The sequence below is a fragment of the Scyliorhinus torazame genome, chromosome 7, assembly GCF_047496885.1.
Source record: "Scyliorhinus torazame isolate Kashiwa2021f chromosome 7, sScyTor2.1, whole genome shotgun sequence".
NCBI lineage: Eukaryota > Metazoa > Chordata > Chondrichthyes > Carcharhiniformes > Scyliorhinidae > Scyliorhinus > Scyliorhinus torazame.
In genome coordinates this window covers 272326450-272344792 of record NC_092713.1, presented here as the reverse complement: position 1 = coordinate 272344792, position 18343 = coordinate 272326450, and the positions used below count along the sequence as shown (strand labels likewise).

Below are 18343 nucleotides of genomic sequence, written 5' to 3'. Positions count from 1 at the left end.
TGAAGAAGTTGGCCTTAAAAATGGAGAACAATTTTTTATACTTTTTGCAAAAGCCAAAATAGTGCAGATACTGAAATCTGAAATAAAATCAAAACGTTGACAACATTTGACAGGTTAAGATGGTCTTTGGAGAGAAAGTTAATTTTCAGATTGATTAACCTTTCACCAGAGTTGTTGGTCAAGTTTGCAGTTGTAGAGTTTGATGTGATGACGGCAGAGTTTGAGACGCAATTAACCTTTTGTGTCCTTTGAACATATATTCTGTGAGATGACAAAGCCCCTTTAATTCATGTCCGTTTCTTCTAGTGTCATTTTCTTCTCTTTTGTAACTTTCTCTTTGTGTCTCTGTCAGTGTATTTTCCTCTCTGTCTCATATTCCCTCATACCCTCTGCAGAAAGTGATCTTTCCAAGACAGGACGATGTCCTTATTTCCTTCTTGCCTCTGGCGCACATGTTTGAGAGAGTTATCCAGGTAAGAGTCTATCTCACCATGCTTGTGCCACTTATTATGTTTTACAGAGCCAATGGCTGCCCACATCTGATGATGTACATATTTCCTACTTGCCATTAGCACACATGTTTGAAAGAATGGTACAGGTAAGAATGGCCCATTGAGTCTATACAGGCAGCAAACTGTCTGCCACGCTTAATCACATCTTCGAAAATATACACTCATTTGCTATCCTATTCTCTTTCCTGCTTTACAGCAAAGCCCTGGTGAAGCGCAGTATAGGCTTCCACTAATGCAGCATTTCTTTATTTACTGACTAATGGTAACACTGACCACTGATAGCCATATACTTTCATGCCTACTAAAATTCTATCATTTCATCGCTTTGATGAATGCAATTTAGTACATTGATTGTGATAGTCTGTATCCATATAATCAAACACTGTATAAGTTCAAATTCAATGGAACACACTGCATCTTTTTTCTCCATTATCATGACTGAGTGCAGTTTCATGTGTTCAAAGCAGGTTTGAAGGTTGATGGTTCTTCAGCCCATTTCGTAATTATCTGTCCAGAATATCAATCCTTTAATTTTCCCATAACAGCACCTAGATGTTTCCAAAAGCTAATCCTGAGGCTTGACCTCACGCACTGCACCACACAACCATTTTAAAATGTGCTCATTCTCCTATACAAATAAATAATTTATCATGTCTGTTCTATATTTACTCTTCATAATCTTGTGCCCATGTGTTGCTCTAGCAGATCTGAAAGTAATATTTAGTTTATCTCATGTACTTCGTCTCTCTGTAAGGGTATGCTTAAAATGACTCATTCTTGAGGTTCACTTTATAGTGAGCATTCTGACTGTACTATTGCCACTAGATCAGCCCATTTTATCACTAGTTGTCTGCCTACTTCTCAAAAATAAATATTCCACAGCATGTCATATAGTGAGGTGGAGCCCCAAAGCATGATTCCACAGTTTGCAATTCAGATTTGCACTTGCTCATTTATGCTACTTGGAGAAGACCAGTTTCCATAGAGCTGGAAGGAAATTCAGAAGAATCACTCTTTCAAGTTTGGGAATGTTTCATTAATTCTTAAATAGGTCACAGGTAAAGTGGGAACGATCACTTCTGCAAACCTGTGCTTTGTTTCATGGGGTGTGCCTCTTAAATTAGCTCAAGATTGAAGCTGATATTGCAAGCTAATCTTGGAAGCAGGTAGGGAATTTAAAGGTGTTTTTAAAAAGTTCAGGAAAAATGGAAATGGTGAAGCACTATAGTTAAATTTATGTGGCGGCATGGTGGCCCAGTGGTTAGCACTGCTGCCCGACGGCACTGAGGACCCGGGTTTGATTCCGGCCCCGGATCGCTGTCCGTGTGGAGTTTGCACATTCTCCCCGTGTCTGCGTGGGTTTCACCCCCACAACCCAAAGATGTGCAGGGTAGGTGAATTGGTCACGCTAAATTGCCCCTTGGAAAAAAAATAATTGGGTACTCTAAATTATATTTTTAAAAAATAGTTAAATTCATTATTTCCGAGGTGGTAGTGGTGTAGTGGTATTGTCGTGAAATTTGAATTCAATAATTTTTTTAAAATCTGGAATTAAAAGTCTAATGATGACCATGAAACCATTGTCGATTATTGTCAAAACCCATCTGGTTCACTAATATCGTTGAGGGAAGGTAATCTGTTGTCCTTGCCTGGTCTGGTCTATATGTGACTCCAGATCCACAGCAATGCAGTTGACTCTTAAATGCCCTCTGGGATGGGCACTAAATGCTGGCCCAGTCAGCGACACCCACATCCCATGAACGAATGTTTTTTAAAACTGGCAGTTCTCACATTCACATACATTCGGAAATACACTTGCATGCATGCAACTTTAGCAATGGAATGTGTTAATGCAGTTTGAAAGTGCATAAAACATATACTTGACATGATGGGTGTGATTTTAACATTCTGCAGACTTCAGGAAGGTAATGGGTAGAGCAATTTCACCACCTACCTGCTGTCCTTTATGAGAAGCCTGTTCCATTTGCATGGAATTGCGATCTGCGAGTAATAAACAAGTGAAACAATCCGATAGGTTGGAAATCTCAGATCCTCCTATGGAACCAAACCCTAAGTTAGAGGTTAAATTAGGGGGGTGGGGGCTAGTGAGCGGTAGTTAAAAGACATTGCAAGAGGAAGCCACAAATATTTTGCAGCAGTGCAAAGACGTTTGTAGAACCAGGTGGTGTATTCCCAGTTGGCAAAGCATATGCAGTGTTTAATCTGCCAAAAACAGTGTGACTCCCGCTGCACTGAGAGCAGGTTCAACTTCAATTCATAATCAGAATGAATTGTTTTTGCTTCACCGTGGTTGTTGTTCGTTTCTTCCACACTGTGTTTTGTTTCTTCCTTTGAATGAGTTCTGTATATTCCTTTTGAGCGTGAGCGTTCTCTGGAGAAGTTATTTTACTCCAGCAGGCTCTTGCTGTGTGCCCAATTCTGCCACAATTTTTACATTGGCTGTCCTTGCTTCAACAATCGGCCTGTAAATGGCCCATTTGTGCACAGTAATGACACACCTGATGCTGGGTAGACTTCTTCTATGCGGCAGCCAGTTTATGGATCCTCATGCATTCTCCGAACGGAGAAGCCTCCTTAGCTGCAAGCTCCATTGAAAGAGCAATATCTAATGCAGTCTTCAGACTTGTATTTCATTCTGTTAATGTTTTAGTGGCCTAATGTTTCAAACTACACACTCAGCCTTGAGTAGTCTAATGAGTTGCCAAATTCACACAATCAAGTCGCTTGAGGATTGCAATAAACTGCACAATATTTTCCATTTCTAACTGATTCCTTTGAAATTGAAGCCCCTCCGCAATAATCAATAGCTTTGGTGAATAATCTTCAATGTCTTATCCCCAGGTTTCTCTAGCTGAACTAAACTTAGCAAATGAAATGTTTTGCTTCCAGTTGTACTTGGGAATACAGGGACCTTCATCTCTTCTGAATATTTATTGGCTAGAGTATAATAATGGAATCTCTCTGAATGTGATTTCCAGTTCTTAGGCTTCATCAAAAGAGCCCATTGCACCAACATTTCTCGCTATTTTTAACTGGTTTCGAATTCAATTCAGTGGTCTAGTTCATTCAGGATGGATTACCAATTTGTAACAGCTTTAACCTGCAAACAAGTTGCAACCTTTTGTTCTCTGCTCCACTCCTGTGTCTTACTGTACTGCACGTGGCAAGCCCTGTAGCCTGGCTCCTTGGATTGCCAGTTTTAAACCTTTCAGGTTCTGATGTCAGCGATTTCTGATCACCCGTTAATCTGCTGATCGATCAATCTATTGGAACTTCTCCACTTTTTTTTTCTTTAGATTTCACCCTTGTCTGTTTTCTTTTTGTAAACTGTTGTATCTTTAGACTAACAGTACAAAAGAAATAGATTGCTGAGGCATGTGGGTTAAGGTCAACAGAGGTTTATTGAATAGGTCTTCACTGTACAAGGTTTGGCACTCAACTGGGTAAAAGCCTGCAAAGTAGCCAATGTTGCGTGACTCCCATCTTGAATAGATATTTCACCCAACTACAATAACCCACATATATAACAGGCTAGATCCTTTTCATCCCACTGAAGTTAACACTCTTCAAGATTTAGAAATTCTTTGTTCTCCTCCATTACTAATCTAACCTTTAGGATGCAATGGACACTTAGTCAAATGTTCCCCTGCAGATATTTTGTCCACTTGCAAATATTCTCTCTGCTCATGGTTAACTTGAGATACTTTGAACAATTGGTATAACAGCATTATTGGGTCTGCTTCTAGTCAATATGATTTCATTTTCTTTCAGTCTGTAGTTATATGCCATGGAGGTCGGATAGGTTTCTTCCAAGGTGACATTAGGCTTCTATCAGATGATATGAAAGCTCTTCATCCAACTATTTTTCCTGTTGTTCCAAGACTGCTAAATCGAATGTATGACAAGGTTAGCTTTTTTTTTTCGGTGCAATAATTTACAATGTCGTAAGTGTAGCACAATATATGAATAACTTGTGTTACAAGGTACTAATGCATTTATAGAGTGCCTTAAAGATGGAGAAATATCTAAAAGTATTTCATAAAGGGATTAATCAAACCAAAATAGATTTTTAAAAATGTACAAGGGCTGTCAAGTGATGAGAGTTGGGAGACGTCATTGAAAGTTTGGTTGAAACGATTGAGAAAAGAGACATGAGGTTTTGCGATAAGTTAGAAGTTGGGGGGAAAAAAAGATCTGTTTGAGCTGCACACAGAAAAATACTTTTCACTGTACCTTGGTACATGTGACAATAAACAAATCCAATGCAATTTGGATTGACCACTGGATGTGGAAGGTGTACAGAAGTCGAGAATCAAAGGACTGAAAGATCTGAGACAACCATAAGACTAAAATAGCAAAGGTAAAATGGGAAGAGAATGAGGAGGAATTTGAGAATGAAGATTATACTCCATGCATGGAACTTAGGGGGCTAGTGTGGACCATGAAAGACTGGGTTTTGTAATTTAGTGCAGGTCAAAAATTATAGCTGAGTTGGCTTTTATGGAGGGAGAATGGGGTGCGTGGCAGACGAGACCTTTCAGAAATTGGGTTGTGTTTTCCACTTGTGTGGAATCGCTTAACATTCTTCGCCCATTGAGATGAATCTCTAAACCTGTTCTTAGGGATGATTTATTATGGTTTCAGCAGAAAATGTGCCTGGAAAAGGGTAGAGATTGGCCTCAAATCGTCTGCAGCGTCGCAAGGCCAGTGGCCTCTATTTCTGGTTAAAATTATTTGCATTATTCACCTTCCATGTGCTTCTAGAGCTTTTGCACATGCCTTCTGTCCTTGATCCATCAGGCGTTTATATCATCCTCCTATCTTCTCATATGCCATTCCCCATGAACAGTTCCACAGCTTCCTCAAGACAGCCCAGTTGCAGTCTTCAAATTAGCTTTCAGGAGCTTTATTGTTCGTATTTGCCTGCTTTATCAGTTGTTTATGCTTAGAAGTGTCCATAATGATTATCCATGCCAATTTATATATTTTTAAAAATTAGACCTGTTATATGGACGGTACAGTGGTTAGCACTGCTCCCTTGCAGTGCCAGGGACCTGGGTTCAATTTCAGTCTTGGGTGACTGTCTGTGTGAAGTTTGAACTTTCTGCCTGTGTCTGCGTGGGTTTCCTCCCACAGTCCAAAGATGTGCAGGTTAGGTGGGGTTACAGGGATAGGGTGGTGGAGTGGGCCTAGGTAGGGTGACCTTTCAGAGGGTCGGTGCAGACACGATGAGCCGAACGGCCTCCTTTTGCACTGTAGGAATTCTATTAAAACTTAAAATGTTCACCAAAGTCTACACTAATTATTTTTTGTAGTCCAGAAAGCATCTTAATTAGACCAGGCAAAGCAAACTGAAAAACCTAACACATAGATTGGCCTCCCGCATAAACCTCTGGTTAAGGTGACAGTCGGACCCTGATGATTTCTGGTGCTCAGAAGAGCAGATTAAAATCAGATATTTCTGGAAGAGAGCAGGATAACACTAGGCAGGTCTCACTGGCAATTGTAACTGCACATCTACCCAGTTTGCACTGATTGAGCAGCATTAAAAATGCTTTTTGGTGGATACTTCCATGATATAGTAGCACTAAGTATGAATTTTGCTCAATATTTTAGATCTTTAGCCAAGCAGGTACACCGGTAAAACGCTGGCTACTGGAATTTGCAGCCAGAAGAAAGGCAATTGAAGTGCGAAATGGTATCATAAGGAATGACAGCGTATGGGACAAACTCTTTTTCAAAAAAATACAGGTAAAGATAAATTATTCATTTTACTAATGTCCTTTGAGACTATTAGGGGTAAGGCTTAACGCATCAGTAGTCCCATCTGTAGAACTCTCTCCTGGAAAGTATTTTGTTTGGAAAGGCATTTTGGCTCTTAAGCTGATGTGCTGAAAAATTAATCCTTGCAACTTGAAAAATATCAGCCATGATTGAATGACGGAGCAGACTCGAGTGGCCTAACTCTGCTCCTATGTCTTATGGTCTTATACAAATTAGGAGCAGGAGGAAGCCATTTTCCCCCCCTGTCCTGCTCTGCCATTCAATAAGATCATGGCTCATCTGATTGTGGCTTCAACTCCACATTCCACCTACCCCTGACAACCTTTGACTCTGTTATTAGTCAATAATCTATCTCCTCAACCTTAAAAATATTAATTGACCCTGCCTCTTCCACTCTCTCTGGGGAGAATTCCAAAGATTCATGACCACCTGAGAGAAAAATTCTTCTCATATGTCTTAAATGGGATATCCCTTATTTTATAAACTGCCCCCTAGTTTTCATGTCTCCTACAAGAGGTAACAGTCTATCAGTAGCCACCCTGGAACTTATACGTTTGAATAAGATTGTCTCTTGATTTGAAACTTTTTTTGTATAAAATATGGGTGAGCATATTGTTACAAATTGTAAAGTACATGGGGCTGGATTCTCCGTTAGCCAACGCCGAAATCGGGAAACGTGATCGGGTGGAGAATGGCTTCTGACGCCAAAATAGAGGTAGACGCCGGATTGACGGAAAATTGGGATTCTCCGGCCCCCCCAAAATGGCCTCTGCAGCGCTCGCCGCGCAGCCTGAAAGTACAGTAGGTATATCATTAGCAGGCCTGACACCCGATGCTCCGGGGCCTCCAGGATTCAGCACCTTGGATGGGCCGATTTCCCGACGGCGTGGTTCACTTGTGGTTTTAAAAATCATGAACCTGGCGTCCTGGCTGCTGAGCAAGAGAGAGGAGGGCCCCCACAGGACTGGGATGGTGCCCAGGCACCAAAAATCATTACAGTGGCCATCTTGCTGACCACCCACCCCAGGCCCTGGTTCTACACAGTGACACTGACCTTATGGGTGTGCCCCCTCCCCCAACCCCCGAACACCCCACCCAACCGGCAGCCACCCACCGTGGGACCCCACAGCCACACCGACGGCAGTACCCAGTGTGGACAGTGCCAGCTAACGGTGCCCCGGCAGCAGGGACGGGTGCCAGGTGCGGGAGCACCGATGGGGCCAGGGTGGGGGGAGGACATGCTTGGGTGGGGCGCGCATTGCCAACCGGGGCCACCATGGAGCCCATGGCACCTGGTTGAGCACTGGTGTATGTGCCATGCTAACGTGTGCCTTTCACCTCCTGCAGACAATAATGACTTTTGGCTATCAACCCGCGAAGCTGGCCGCTATGGCAATGGCTGCATCTCTGCATGAAGCCCTGTGGCAGCATGAGCGGAGACCGCTCAGAGAGGAGGCGGAGGCTACAGCAGAGAAACGGGCTGCAGAGGGTCAGGTGGCAGCTGCTCGAGCTGGAGGGCCGGCCGCCCAACAGGACGAGAAGGAGGAGGTGCCAAGGTGGCGCTGGATGAGGCCCCGTGTGTACTGGCGCCGCATGTCATTTGAGGACCTGCTGGACCGGGCATGCAGACAGAGACTGCGGATGAGCAGAGAAAGTGCGACACATCTGCCAGATGATGGCACACCTGGCACTGCAGGGGTATGGGGGAGGACACCCGCTCCCAGTGACCATCAAGGTGATGGTTGCCCTCAACTTCTACGCGACGGGGTCCTTCCAGTCGCCGAGTGGGGACCTGTCTGGGATTTCACAGGCATCAGCGCACAGGTGCATCTGCCCGTCACTGACTCCCTGTATGCCCAGGCGGAGCAGTACATACAGTACCCTGTGGACCCGCCCACCAGGATGCCTGGGCAGTGGGGTTCACTGCCATCGCCGGGATGCCCAGCAGAGGGGAGATGTGCTGGAGGAGGATGGGATGGAAGGGCAGGCCTCGTCAGACGAGGAGGATGAGGGGGAGGGAGACAATCAGCGGGACATGGGTTCTGGCCAGGCACGGGATGCCGCACAACGCCATCGCCAGGGCACACGGGATGCCCTCGTCGCAACACGTTTCACCAACCAGTGGGGGAGAGGGACGCTGGCCAGGGGCACGGACACCACCATCCCACAGCCCCTCACTTTCCACACCACCAAACCCCCTCACCTCCCACCCCACCAAACCAACCGCATGCACACTCCCAACATTATACATATCTGCGGCGTTACGAGCTGGGGGCACTGGGTTGGCAGTGACAGCGGGTCTAGTCCATGGGATGGAAGATGATGACAACCCACTCTGCGATGAGCTCCGTGCTTCACACCGTTTGACAATGTCTGACTCATGCCCACAGTAGCACCTTCCACCTGGGTGATCCCGCCAGGAGAGCTGGCCGGTCCATCACACGGTCCTGTTGAATCGCTGGGGAGGGGGTGCTGGGAACGGTTGAGGCTGGTCGGGGGGGGGGGGGGGAAGCACGGTCCAACCACAGGGGTTCACTCGTCCCCCACTCCCACTGGCCAGCATTGACCGTCTCACCCCGACACCTATCAGACAGCACCGAGGCAGGTTTGAATGGTGTGAACAGGTGTTTATTGTGAATATACAGTCTGTGCCCTAGCCCCTATAACTAAACTGTGCCCTGCACCCATGCCAACCTAACTGGTGTCTAACTTTCTGGCCTTACAGGCCCTAACACTACGCCTAGGTGGTTCCCTAGAAGGTACAGCAGGAGTGGAGGCGGACTGTTGTGATTCCTGCCCTGCGATAAGGGTTCCCGTTGGCACACGGCTCCTGGAGGCCCGACCTGGATGGGCCCGGCTGCTGCTCGGGCGTCCCGGGAAGCGTGGTGCAGCCCTGTTCTGCCCGCTGCCCACCAGATGCACCAGGGTCAGGAGGGGGAGGGGGAAATCTAAGGTGCTACGGTGTTCCGACATCTCCCCTGCAGGGGTCACCGGCACGGGCCCCAGTACCACCTCCTCCCTCGGGATGCCCGAAGGCACATGGGCTACTCCATGGGACGGGGGTGCGAGCAGAGCCATCCCCTGAGGCCCATAGGATGCTGCCAGTCCTGGAGGCTTGCTCTGGCCTTCACAAGGGTCTGCATGCTCGCAGCCATGGAGCACAGTGAGTGGACCATCTCCGTCTGGAACTGCACCACATCACGCTGCTACTATGCCATCACACTGACGGTCTGTGCCACATCAGCCAGTGAGTGGGCCACGTCCCTCAGGGTCTGTGCCACATCAGCCAGTGAGTGGGCCACATCCCTCAGGGTCTGTGCCACATCAGCCAGTGAGTGGGCCACGTCCCTCGGGGTCTGTGCCACATCAGCCAGTGAGTGGGCCACGTCCCTCAGGGTCTGTGCCACATCAGCCAGTGAGTGGGCCACGTCCCTCGGGGTCTGTGCCACATTAGCCAGTGAGTGGGCCACACCCCTCAGGGTGTGAGCCACCTCCTTCTGAGTCTGCGCCACACCAGCCTGCGCCTGGGCAATGCTGCTTACGCCATCTGCCATGGCCTGCTGTGACTGGGCCACGTTGAGGAGCGCCGCTGCAATGTCCAGGTGGCTCTGGCACATGGCTGCCTGTGAAAAGGTAGCCTGTTCTGGGCCTTAGACCCCGCCTGCACAGAATGCCCCAGGGCTTGCACACGCTGACCCATATCCAACACCGTCGCCCCCATTGCCTCCACCTGGACGCCACCCATGCGGTTTCGGCCTGGCTAGCATGCAGATGGACTCCTCCACCTGCGCCGGCAGGTGCTGGACGCCGACTGTCATCTCCTCCCGTACTCCCTGGGTCTCTGGCTGCATCTCCACTGTGGATGGAACTGGATGTTCCAGGAGCCCGGGACCCGTCTGGGTGGCAGCTGGTTCCTGGGGCCGGGCTGCCCTCCGACCGTCCGGCCCCTCGGCTGCTCCTACCTCCACCTGCTGTACCAGATAGTGTCCCAGGAGCCTCCTCACTAGTGTGCCCAACTGAGGTGATAGTCTCTGGGATGGTGGCGGGTGCTGGAGATAGCTGTGACCAAAGGTCTGTGTCGTCCTCTGACCCGAACTCCGGGGTCTCCTGGGTCACGGGCAGAGGGCTGGTGTTCTGGATGCTCTCCCTGTCTGTGCTCGGCTGTCTGGGGAGCTCTGGCACTGGCTGGGAGCTGGGGGCCCTGGATGGACCGGGCTGCCCTCTGGCAGGTTCTGTAAGACACAAGACAGAATGTGTGGTTAGATAGCTGGACCGTGGGGGGGGGGGGGGGGGGGGTGCGTGGATTTGGGGACAGGGTGAGGGGAGGGGTGGGGTGGGAGACCGTGGGTTTGGGGATGAGGGGGGGGCGCACATTTGTCATGAGGATCCGCAACTAGGCAGGGGGTCTCACATGCTCGCCTGCCGACCACGTCCAGTGCCCTCTGCTCGGGCATGGTGAGGGGACGCAGGTCTGGTGATTCACCTCCGGTCTTCTCCTGCTGGTTGTGCGTGGCCTTCTCCTGGTGGGTGGGGGGCGCAAACACAAACAACGACACCTGGCCATGGGTGCTGGCATGTGGGGCAGGGTGGGGTTTTGGCCGTCTCCCGGGGGGGGTTGGGGGTGGGGGGGGGGGGGTGAGTCCGGGTTACATGTGTGTGAGGGGTAGGGGGGTTTGTCCTTGGGCACAGCGCTGCCTACTCACCCTGGCCGCCCTGAGGAGGTTGTGCAGTTTCTTCCTCCACTGGATGCCAGTCCGGACGACTTCGCCAACGGCGCTGACCTGCGCCCAGGCCTGGTGATCTTCCTCCCGGGCGCGGGTACAGGGTCATCCACCTCTCCTCCACGGCATCTAGGAAGGTCTCCAGCACAGTGTCCCTGAACCGTGGCGCTGCTCTCCTTCTGGACATCTTGTTGAATGGGACAGTCTGTGTGTCATTTAAGTGCGGCAATCACGGACCTGGTGAATCCGGCGCCGTTTCGCTTGAAAACGGTTGTGTTTCAAAAGACCATAAGACATAGGGGCGGAAGTAAGGCCATTCGGCCCATCGAGTCCACTCCACCATTCAATCATGGCTGATTTCAACTCCATTTACCCGCTCTCTCTCCATAGCCCTTAATTCCTTGAGAAATCAAGAATTTATCAACTTCTGTCTTAAAGACACTCAACGTCCCGGCCTCCACCGCCCTCTGTGGCAATGAATTCCACAGACCCACCTCACTCTGGCTGAAGAAATTTCTCCTCATCTCTGTTCTAAAGTGACTCCCTTTTATTCTAAGGCTGTGCCCCCGGGTCCTAATGGAAACAACTTCCCTACGTCCACCCTATCTAAGCCATTCATTATCTTGTAAGTTTCTATTAGATCTCCCCTCAACCTCCTAAACTCCAATGAATATAATCCCAGGATCCTCAGACGTTCATCGTATGTTAGGCCTACCATTCCTGGGATCATCCGTGTGAATCTCCGCTGGACCCGCTCCAGTGCCAGTATGTCCTTCCTGTGGCGACGGTGCTAGCCCATTTAGAGTTGCTGAATCGTTGCACCGTTTTTGCTGTTGTAAAAGACCACAGTTTTCACGCTGGCATCAGCACTTAGTCGCAAAATCGGAGAATCCAGCCCATGGTTTATCAATGATATTTCCCCATAACAATGTGATTTTAGTCACAGCGAGGAAACGGTGTCCTCTCCTGCACACCAATGAAATCTTTTTCAACTTCTGTGTTATCAACAATCACAAAATCTCACATTATAAAAAAACGATGAGAAGTGGCATTCAGTGTATAAAGAGAGCCAATCCGCCTATACCAGACTCACTTTAATAAAACAATAAAACAAAGCCTGGCCACTCGTCATCGCCAATTACCTTCTGTTATGCCATTGAAAGGACTGCTATACAAGAACTCATTTCAATGTTCTGTGCTAGTTTTAACTTTTCATATAAAATGTTTCAATCTGATGGAGCTCCAGAACTGCACTGGAGCAGTTCTGCTGACATTAACAATGGGATTATTAACTTGATGCTCCATAGGGAATCTTACAAATTGGTGTTCAGGCCACACGGGGGGATCTGAGCCAAGAATAATTAGCGCTGGCTAAAAATATAGCACCATCAACCAATACTCAGTATTTGTGGCTCAGTCGCCTCCTTACTGCTGTTTCAGGATTGAATTTAATGCAAATCTTTTGACTTTTAATTTTTATATTAACGCTGTCATAATCTAAAATTAAGATTAAACGAGCATTTTAAAATTGCACTTTGAAACCAGTTTAAGTAGCTGCCTCCAGGCATAAATTGCACAATTTATGCCTTGTTTTGCAGTCGGCCAATATGTATTCTGCTAATTTTGATATATTTGTTCATGCAGGATAGCCTTGGGGGAAAGGTGAGAATGATCGTCACAGGGGCTGCTCCTGCCTCTCCTGCTGTACTTGGCTTCCTAAGAGCAGCATTGGGTTGCCAGGTATGAAAATTAGCACTTTATTCATTCTTTCATTACAATTCTTTCAGTTTTCATGAAATGTTTTTCAAAATTGTCCAAATAAGTATATTTTTCACATCCTTTCCAAGAACATTCACAAATGCCACCATAGGTTGAATTCAGGGTCCTAAAAGAGATAGCTGAGGAAATTGTGGAGGCATTAGTGATGATCTTTCCGGAATCACTGGAGGCAGGTAGGGTCCCAGAGGACTGGAAGGTGGCTAATGTAACACCACTGTTTAAGAAGGGAGGGAGGCAGAAGACTGGAAATTATAGGCCGGTTAGCCTGACTTCGGTCATTGGTAAGATTGTAGAGTCTGAAATTAAAGAAGATATCGCGAAGCACTTGGAAGTGCATGGTAAAATAGGACTCAGTCAGCACCGCTTTGTCAAAGGGAGGTCGTGTCTAACAAATCTTTGAGGAGGTAACAAGCAAGTTAGACAAAGGAGAATCAGTGGACGTGATTTATTTAGATTTCCAGAAGGCCTTTGACAAGGTGCCGCATAGAACATAGAACAATACAGCGCAGTACAGGCCCTTCGGCCCACGATGTTGCACCGAAACAAAAGCCATCTAACCTACACTATACCATTATCATCCATATGTTTATCCAATAAACTTTTAAATGCCCTCAATGTTGGCGAGTTCACTACTGTTGCAGGTAGGGCATTCCACGGCCTCACCACACTTTGCGTAAAGAACCTACCTCTGACCTCTGTCCTATATCTATTACCCCTCAGTTTAAAGTTATGTCCCCTCGTGCCAGCCATTTCCATCCGCGGGAGAAGGATCTCACTGTCCACCCTATCCAACCCCCTAATCATTTTGTATGCCTCTATTAAGTCTCCTCTTAACCTTCTTCTCTCCAACGAAAACAACCTCAAGTCCATCAGCCTTTCCTCATAAGATTTTCCCTCCATACCAGGCAACATCCTGGTAAATCTCCTCTGCACCCGCTCCAAAGCCTCCACGTCCTTCCTATAATGCGGTGACCAGAACTGTACGCAATACTCCAAATGCGGCCGTACCAGAGTTCTGTACAGCTGCAACATGACCTCCTGACTCCGGAACTCAATCCCTCTACCAATAAAGGCCAACACTCCATAGGCCTTCTTCACCACCCTATCAACCTGGGTGGCAACTTTCAGGGATCTATGTACATGGACACCTAGATCCCTCTGCTCATCCACACTTTCAAGAACTTTTCCATTAGCCAAATATTCCACATTCCTGTTATTCCTTCCAAAGTGAATCACCTCACACTTCTCTACATTAAACTCCATTTGCCACCTCTCAGCCCAGCTCTGCAGCTTATCTATATCCCTCTGTAACCTGCTACTTCCTTCCACACTATCGACAACACCACCGACTTTAGTATCGTCTGCAAATTTACTCACCCACCATTCTGCGCCTTCCTCTAGGTCATTGATAAAAATGACAAACCGCAACGGCCCCAGAACAGATCCTTGTGGTACTCCACTTGTGACTGAACTCCATTCTGAACATTTCCCATCAACCACCACCCTCTGTCTTCTTTCAGCTAGCCAATTTCTGATCCACATCTCTAAATCTCCCTCAATCCCCAGCCTCAGTATTTTCTGCAATAGCCTACCGTGGGGAACCTTATCAAACGCTTTGCTGAAATCCATATACACCACATCAACTGCTCTACCCTCGTCTACCTGTTCAGTCACCTTCTCAAAGAACTCGATAAGGTTTGTGAGGCATAACCTACCCTTCACAAAGCCATGCTGACTATCCCTGATCATATTATTCCTATCTAGATGATTATAAATCTTGTCTCTTATAATCCCCTCCAAGACTTTACCCACTACAGACGTGAGGCTCACCGGTCTATAGTTGCCGGGGTTGTCTCTGCTCCCCTTTTTGAACAAAGGGACCACATTTGCTATCCTCCAGTCCTCTTGCACTATTCCTGTAGCCAATGATGACATAAAAATCAAAGCCAATGGTCCAGCAATCTCTTCCCTGGCCTCCCAGAGAATCCTAGGATAAATCCCATCAGGTCCCGGGGACTTATCTATTTTCAGCCTGTCCAGAATTGCCAACACCTCTTCCCTACGTACCTCAATGCCATCTAATCTACTTACCTGGAGCTCAGCATTCTCCTCCACAACATTATCTTTTTCCTGAGTGAATACTGACGAAAAATATTCATTTAGTATCTCGCCTATGTCTTCAGACTCTACACACAACTTCCCATCCCTGTCCTTGACTGGTCCTACTCTTTCCCGAGTCATTCGCTTATTCCTGACATACCTATAGAAAGCTTTTGGGTTTTCCTTGATCCTTCCTGCCAAATAGGAGACTGTTAAATAAGTTAAAAGCCCATGGTGTTAAGGGTAAGATCCTGGCATGGATAGAGAATTGGCTGACTGGCAGAAGGCAAAGAGTGGGGATTAAGGGGTTGATGCACTACCAATTATGACGAGACGAGAGTAGAATGTAATCAAGGCTTTATTACACAGATGTGTGGCCACCTACAGCAGCTGATGAAATGGCTGCTCTACTGAGAACACATATTTATACTCCGCCTACTGGGCGGAGCCAGCAGGCAGGGATCTACCCCCGTACCTGTAGTACAGGGGCCTTACCGTACATCAGTGGTGACTACCACGGGTCTTTTTCAGGATGGCAGCTGGTGACTAGTGGTACGCCTCCGGGGTCTGTCCTGGGACCACAACTTTTACAATATACATTAATGATCTGGAAGAAGGTACTGAAGGCACTGTTGCTAAGTTTGCAGCTGGTACAAAGATCTGTAGAGGGACCGGTAGTATTGAGGAAGCAAGAGGGCTGCAGAACATAAGAACTAGGATCAGGAGTAGGCCATCTGGCCCCTCGAGCCTGCTCCACCATTCAATGAGGTCATGGCTGATCTTTTGTGGACTCAGCTCCACTTTCCGGCCCGAACACCATAACCCTTAATCCCTTTATTCTTCACAAAACTATCTATCTTTATCTTAAAAACATTTAATGAAGGAGCCTCTACTGCTTCACTGGGCAAGGAATTCCATAGATTCACAACCCTTTGGGTGAAGAAGTTCCTCCTAAACTCAGTCCTAAATCTACTTCCCCTTATTTTGAGGCTATGCCCCCTAGTTCTGCTTTCACCCGCCAGTGGAAACAAACTGCCCGCATCTATCCTATCTATTCCCTTCATAATCTTATATGTTTCTATAAGATCCCCCCTCATCCTTCTAAATTCCAACGAGTACAGTCCCAGTCTACTCCACCTCTCCTCGTAATCCAACCCCTTCAGCTCTGGGATTAACCTAGTGAATCTCCTCTGCACACCCTCCAGTGCCAGTACGTCCTTTCTCAAGTAAGGAGACCAAAACTGAACACAATACTCCAGGTGTGGCCTCACTAACACCTTATACAATTGCAGCCGAACCTCCCTAGTCTTAAACTCCATCCCTCTAGCAATGAAGGACAAAATTCCATTTGCCTTCTTAATCACCTGTTGCACCTGAAAACCAACTTTTTGCGACTCATGCACTAGCACACCCAGGTCTCTCTGCACAGCAGCATGTTTTAATATTTTATCATTTAAATAATAATCCCTTTTGCTGTTATTCCTACCAAAATGGATAACCTCACATTTGTCAACATTGTATTCCATCTGCCAGACCCTAGCCCATTCACTTAGCCTATCCAAATCCCTCTGCAGACTTCCAGTATCCTCTGCACTTTTTGCTTTACCACTTATCTTAGTGTCGTCTGCAAACTTGGACACATTGCCCTTGGTCCCCAACTCCAAATCATCTATGTAAATTGTGAACAGTTGTGGGCCCAACACTGATCCCTGAGGGACACCACTAGCTACTGAATGCCAACCAGAGAAACACCCATTAATCCCCACTCTTTGCTTTCTATTAATTAACCAATCCTCTATCCATGCTACTACTTTCCCCTTAATGCCAGACATCTTTATCTTATGCAACAACCTTTTGTGTGGCACCTTGTCAAAGGCTTTCTGGAAATCCAGATATACCACATCCATTGGCTCCCCATTATCTACTGGACTGTTAATGTCTTCAAAAAATTCCACTAAATTAGTTAGGCACGACCTGCCCTTTATGAACCCATGCTGCGTCTGTCCAATGGGACAATTTCCATCCAGATGCCTCGCTATTTCTTCCTTGATGATAGATTCCAGCATCTTCCCGACTACCGAAGTTAAGCTCACTGGCCTATAATTACCCGCTTTCTGCCTACCTCCTTTTTTAAACAGTGGTGTCACGTTTGCTAATTTCCAATCCGCCGGGACCACCCCAGAGTCTAGTGAATTTTGGTAAATTATCACTAGTGCATTTGCAATTTCCCTAGCCATCTCTTTTAGCACTCTGGGATGCATTCCATCAGGTCTAGGAGACTTGTCTACCTTTAGCCCCATTAGCTTGCCCATCACTACCTCCTTGGTGATAACAATCCTCTCAAGGTCCTCACCTGTCATAGCCTCATTTCCATCAGTCACTGGCATGTTATTTGTGTCTTCCACTGTGAAGACCGACCCAAAAAACCTGTTCAGTTCCTCAGCCATTTCCTCATCTCCCATTATTAAATCTCCCTTCTCATCCTCTGAAGGACCAATATTTACCTTAGCCACTCTTTTTTGTTTTATGTATTTGTAGAAACTTTAACTATCTGTTTTTATATTCTGAGCAAGTTTACTCTCATAATCTATCTTACTCTTCTTTATAGCTTTTTTAGTAGCTTTCTGTTGCCCCCTAAAGATTTCCCAGTCCTCTCGTCTCCCATTGATCTTTGCAACTTTGTATGTTTTTTCCTTCAATTTGATACTCTCCCTTCTTTCCTTAGATATCCACGGTTGATTTTCCCTCTTTTTACCGTCCTTCCTTTTTGTTGGTATAAATCTTTGCTGAGCACTGTGAAAAATCCCTTGGAAGGTTCTCCACTGTTCCTCAACTGTTTCACTATAAAGTCTTTGCTCCCAATCTACCTTAGCTAGTTCTTCTCTCATCCTGTTGTAATCTCCTTTGTTTAAGCACAAAACACTAGTGCTTGATTTTACCTTCTCACCCTCCATCTGTATTTTAAATTCCACCATATTGTGATCGCTCCTTCCGAGAGGATCCCTAACTATGAGATCCTGAATCAATCCTGTCTCATTACACAGGACCAGATCTAGGACTGCTTGTTCCCTCGTAGGTTCCATTACATACTGTTCTAGGAAACTATCGCGGATACATTCTATAAACTCCTCCTCAAGGCTGCCGTGACCGACCTGGTTTTAAACCAATCAACATGTAGATTAAAAGCCCCCATGATAACTGCTGTACCATTTCTACATGCATCTGTTATTTCTTTGTTTATTGCCTGCCCCACCATAATGTTACTATTTGGTGACCTATAGATTACTCCTATCAGTGACTTTTTCGCCTTACTATTCCTGATTTCCACCCAAATGGATTCAACCTTATCCTCCATAGCACCGATGTCATCCCTTACTGTTGCCAGGATGTCATCCTTAAATAACAGAGCTACACCACCTCCCTTAC

At 46.7% G+C, this 18343-nt stretch overlaps 1 protein-coding gene across 1 annotated transcript in view; it reads left to right on the top strand.

Moving 5' to 3' along the window:
* Nucleotides 1–18343, top strand: part of LOC140427037 (long-chain-fatty-acid--CoA ligase 6-like) — a 299763-nt gene that overhangs the window by 213245 nt on the left and 68175 nt on the right. Inside the window, exons 11-14 of the mRNA XM_072512470.1 lie at nucleotides 396–473; nucleotides 4305–4439; nucleotides 6150–6284; nucleotides 12683–12778. Of these exons, the coding sequence (XP_072368571.1) occupies nucleotides 396–473; nucleotides 4305–4439; nucleotides 6150–6284; nucleotides 12683–12778 (444 nt within the window). The remainder of the gene's footprint in view (nucleotides 1–395; nucleotides 474–4304; nucleotides 4440–6149; nucleotides 6285–12682; nucleotides 12779–18343) is intronic.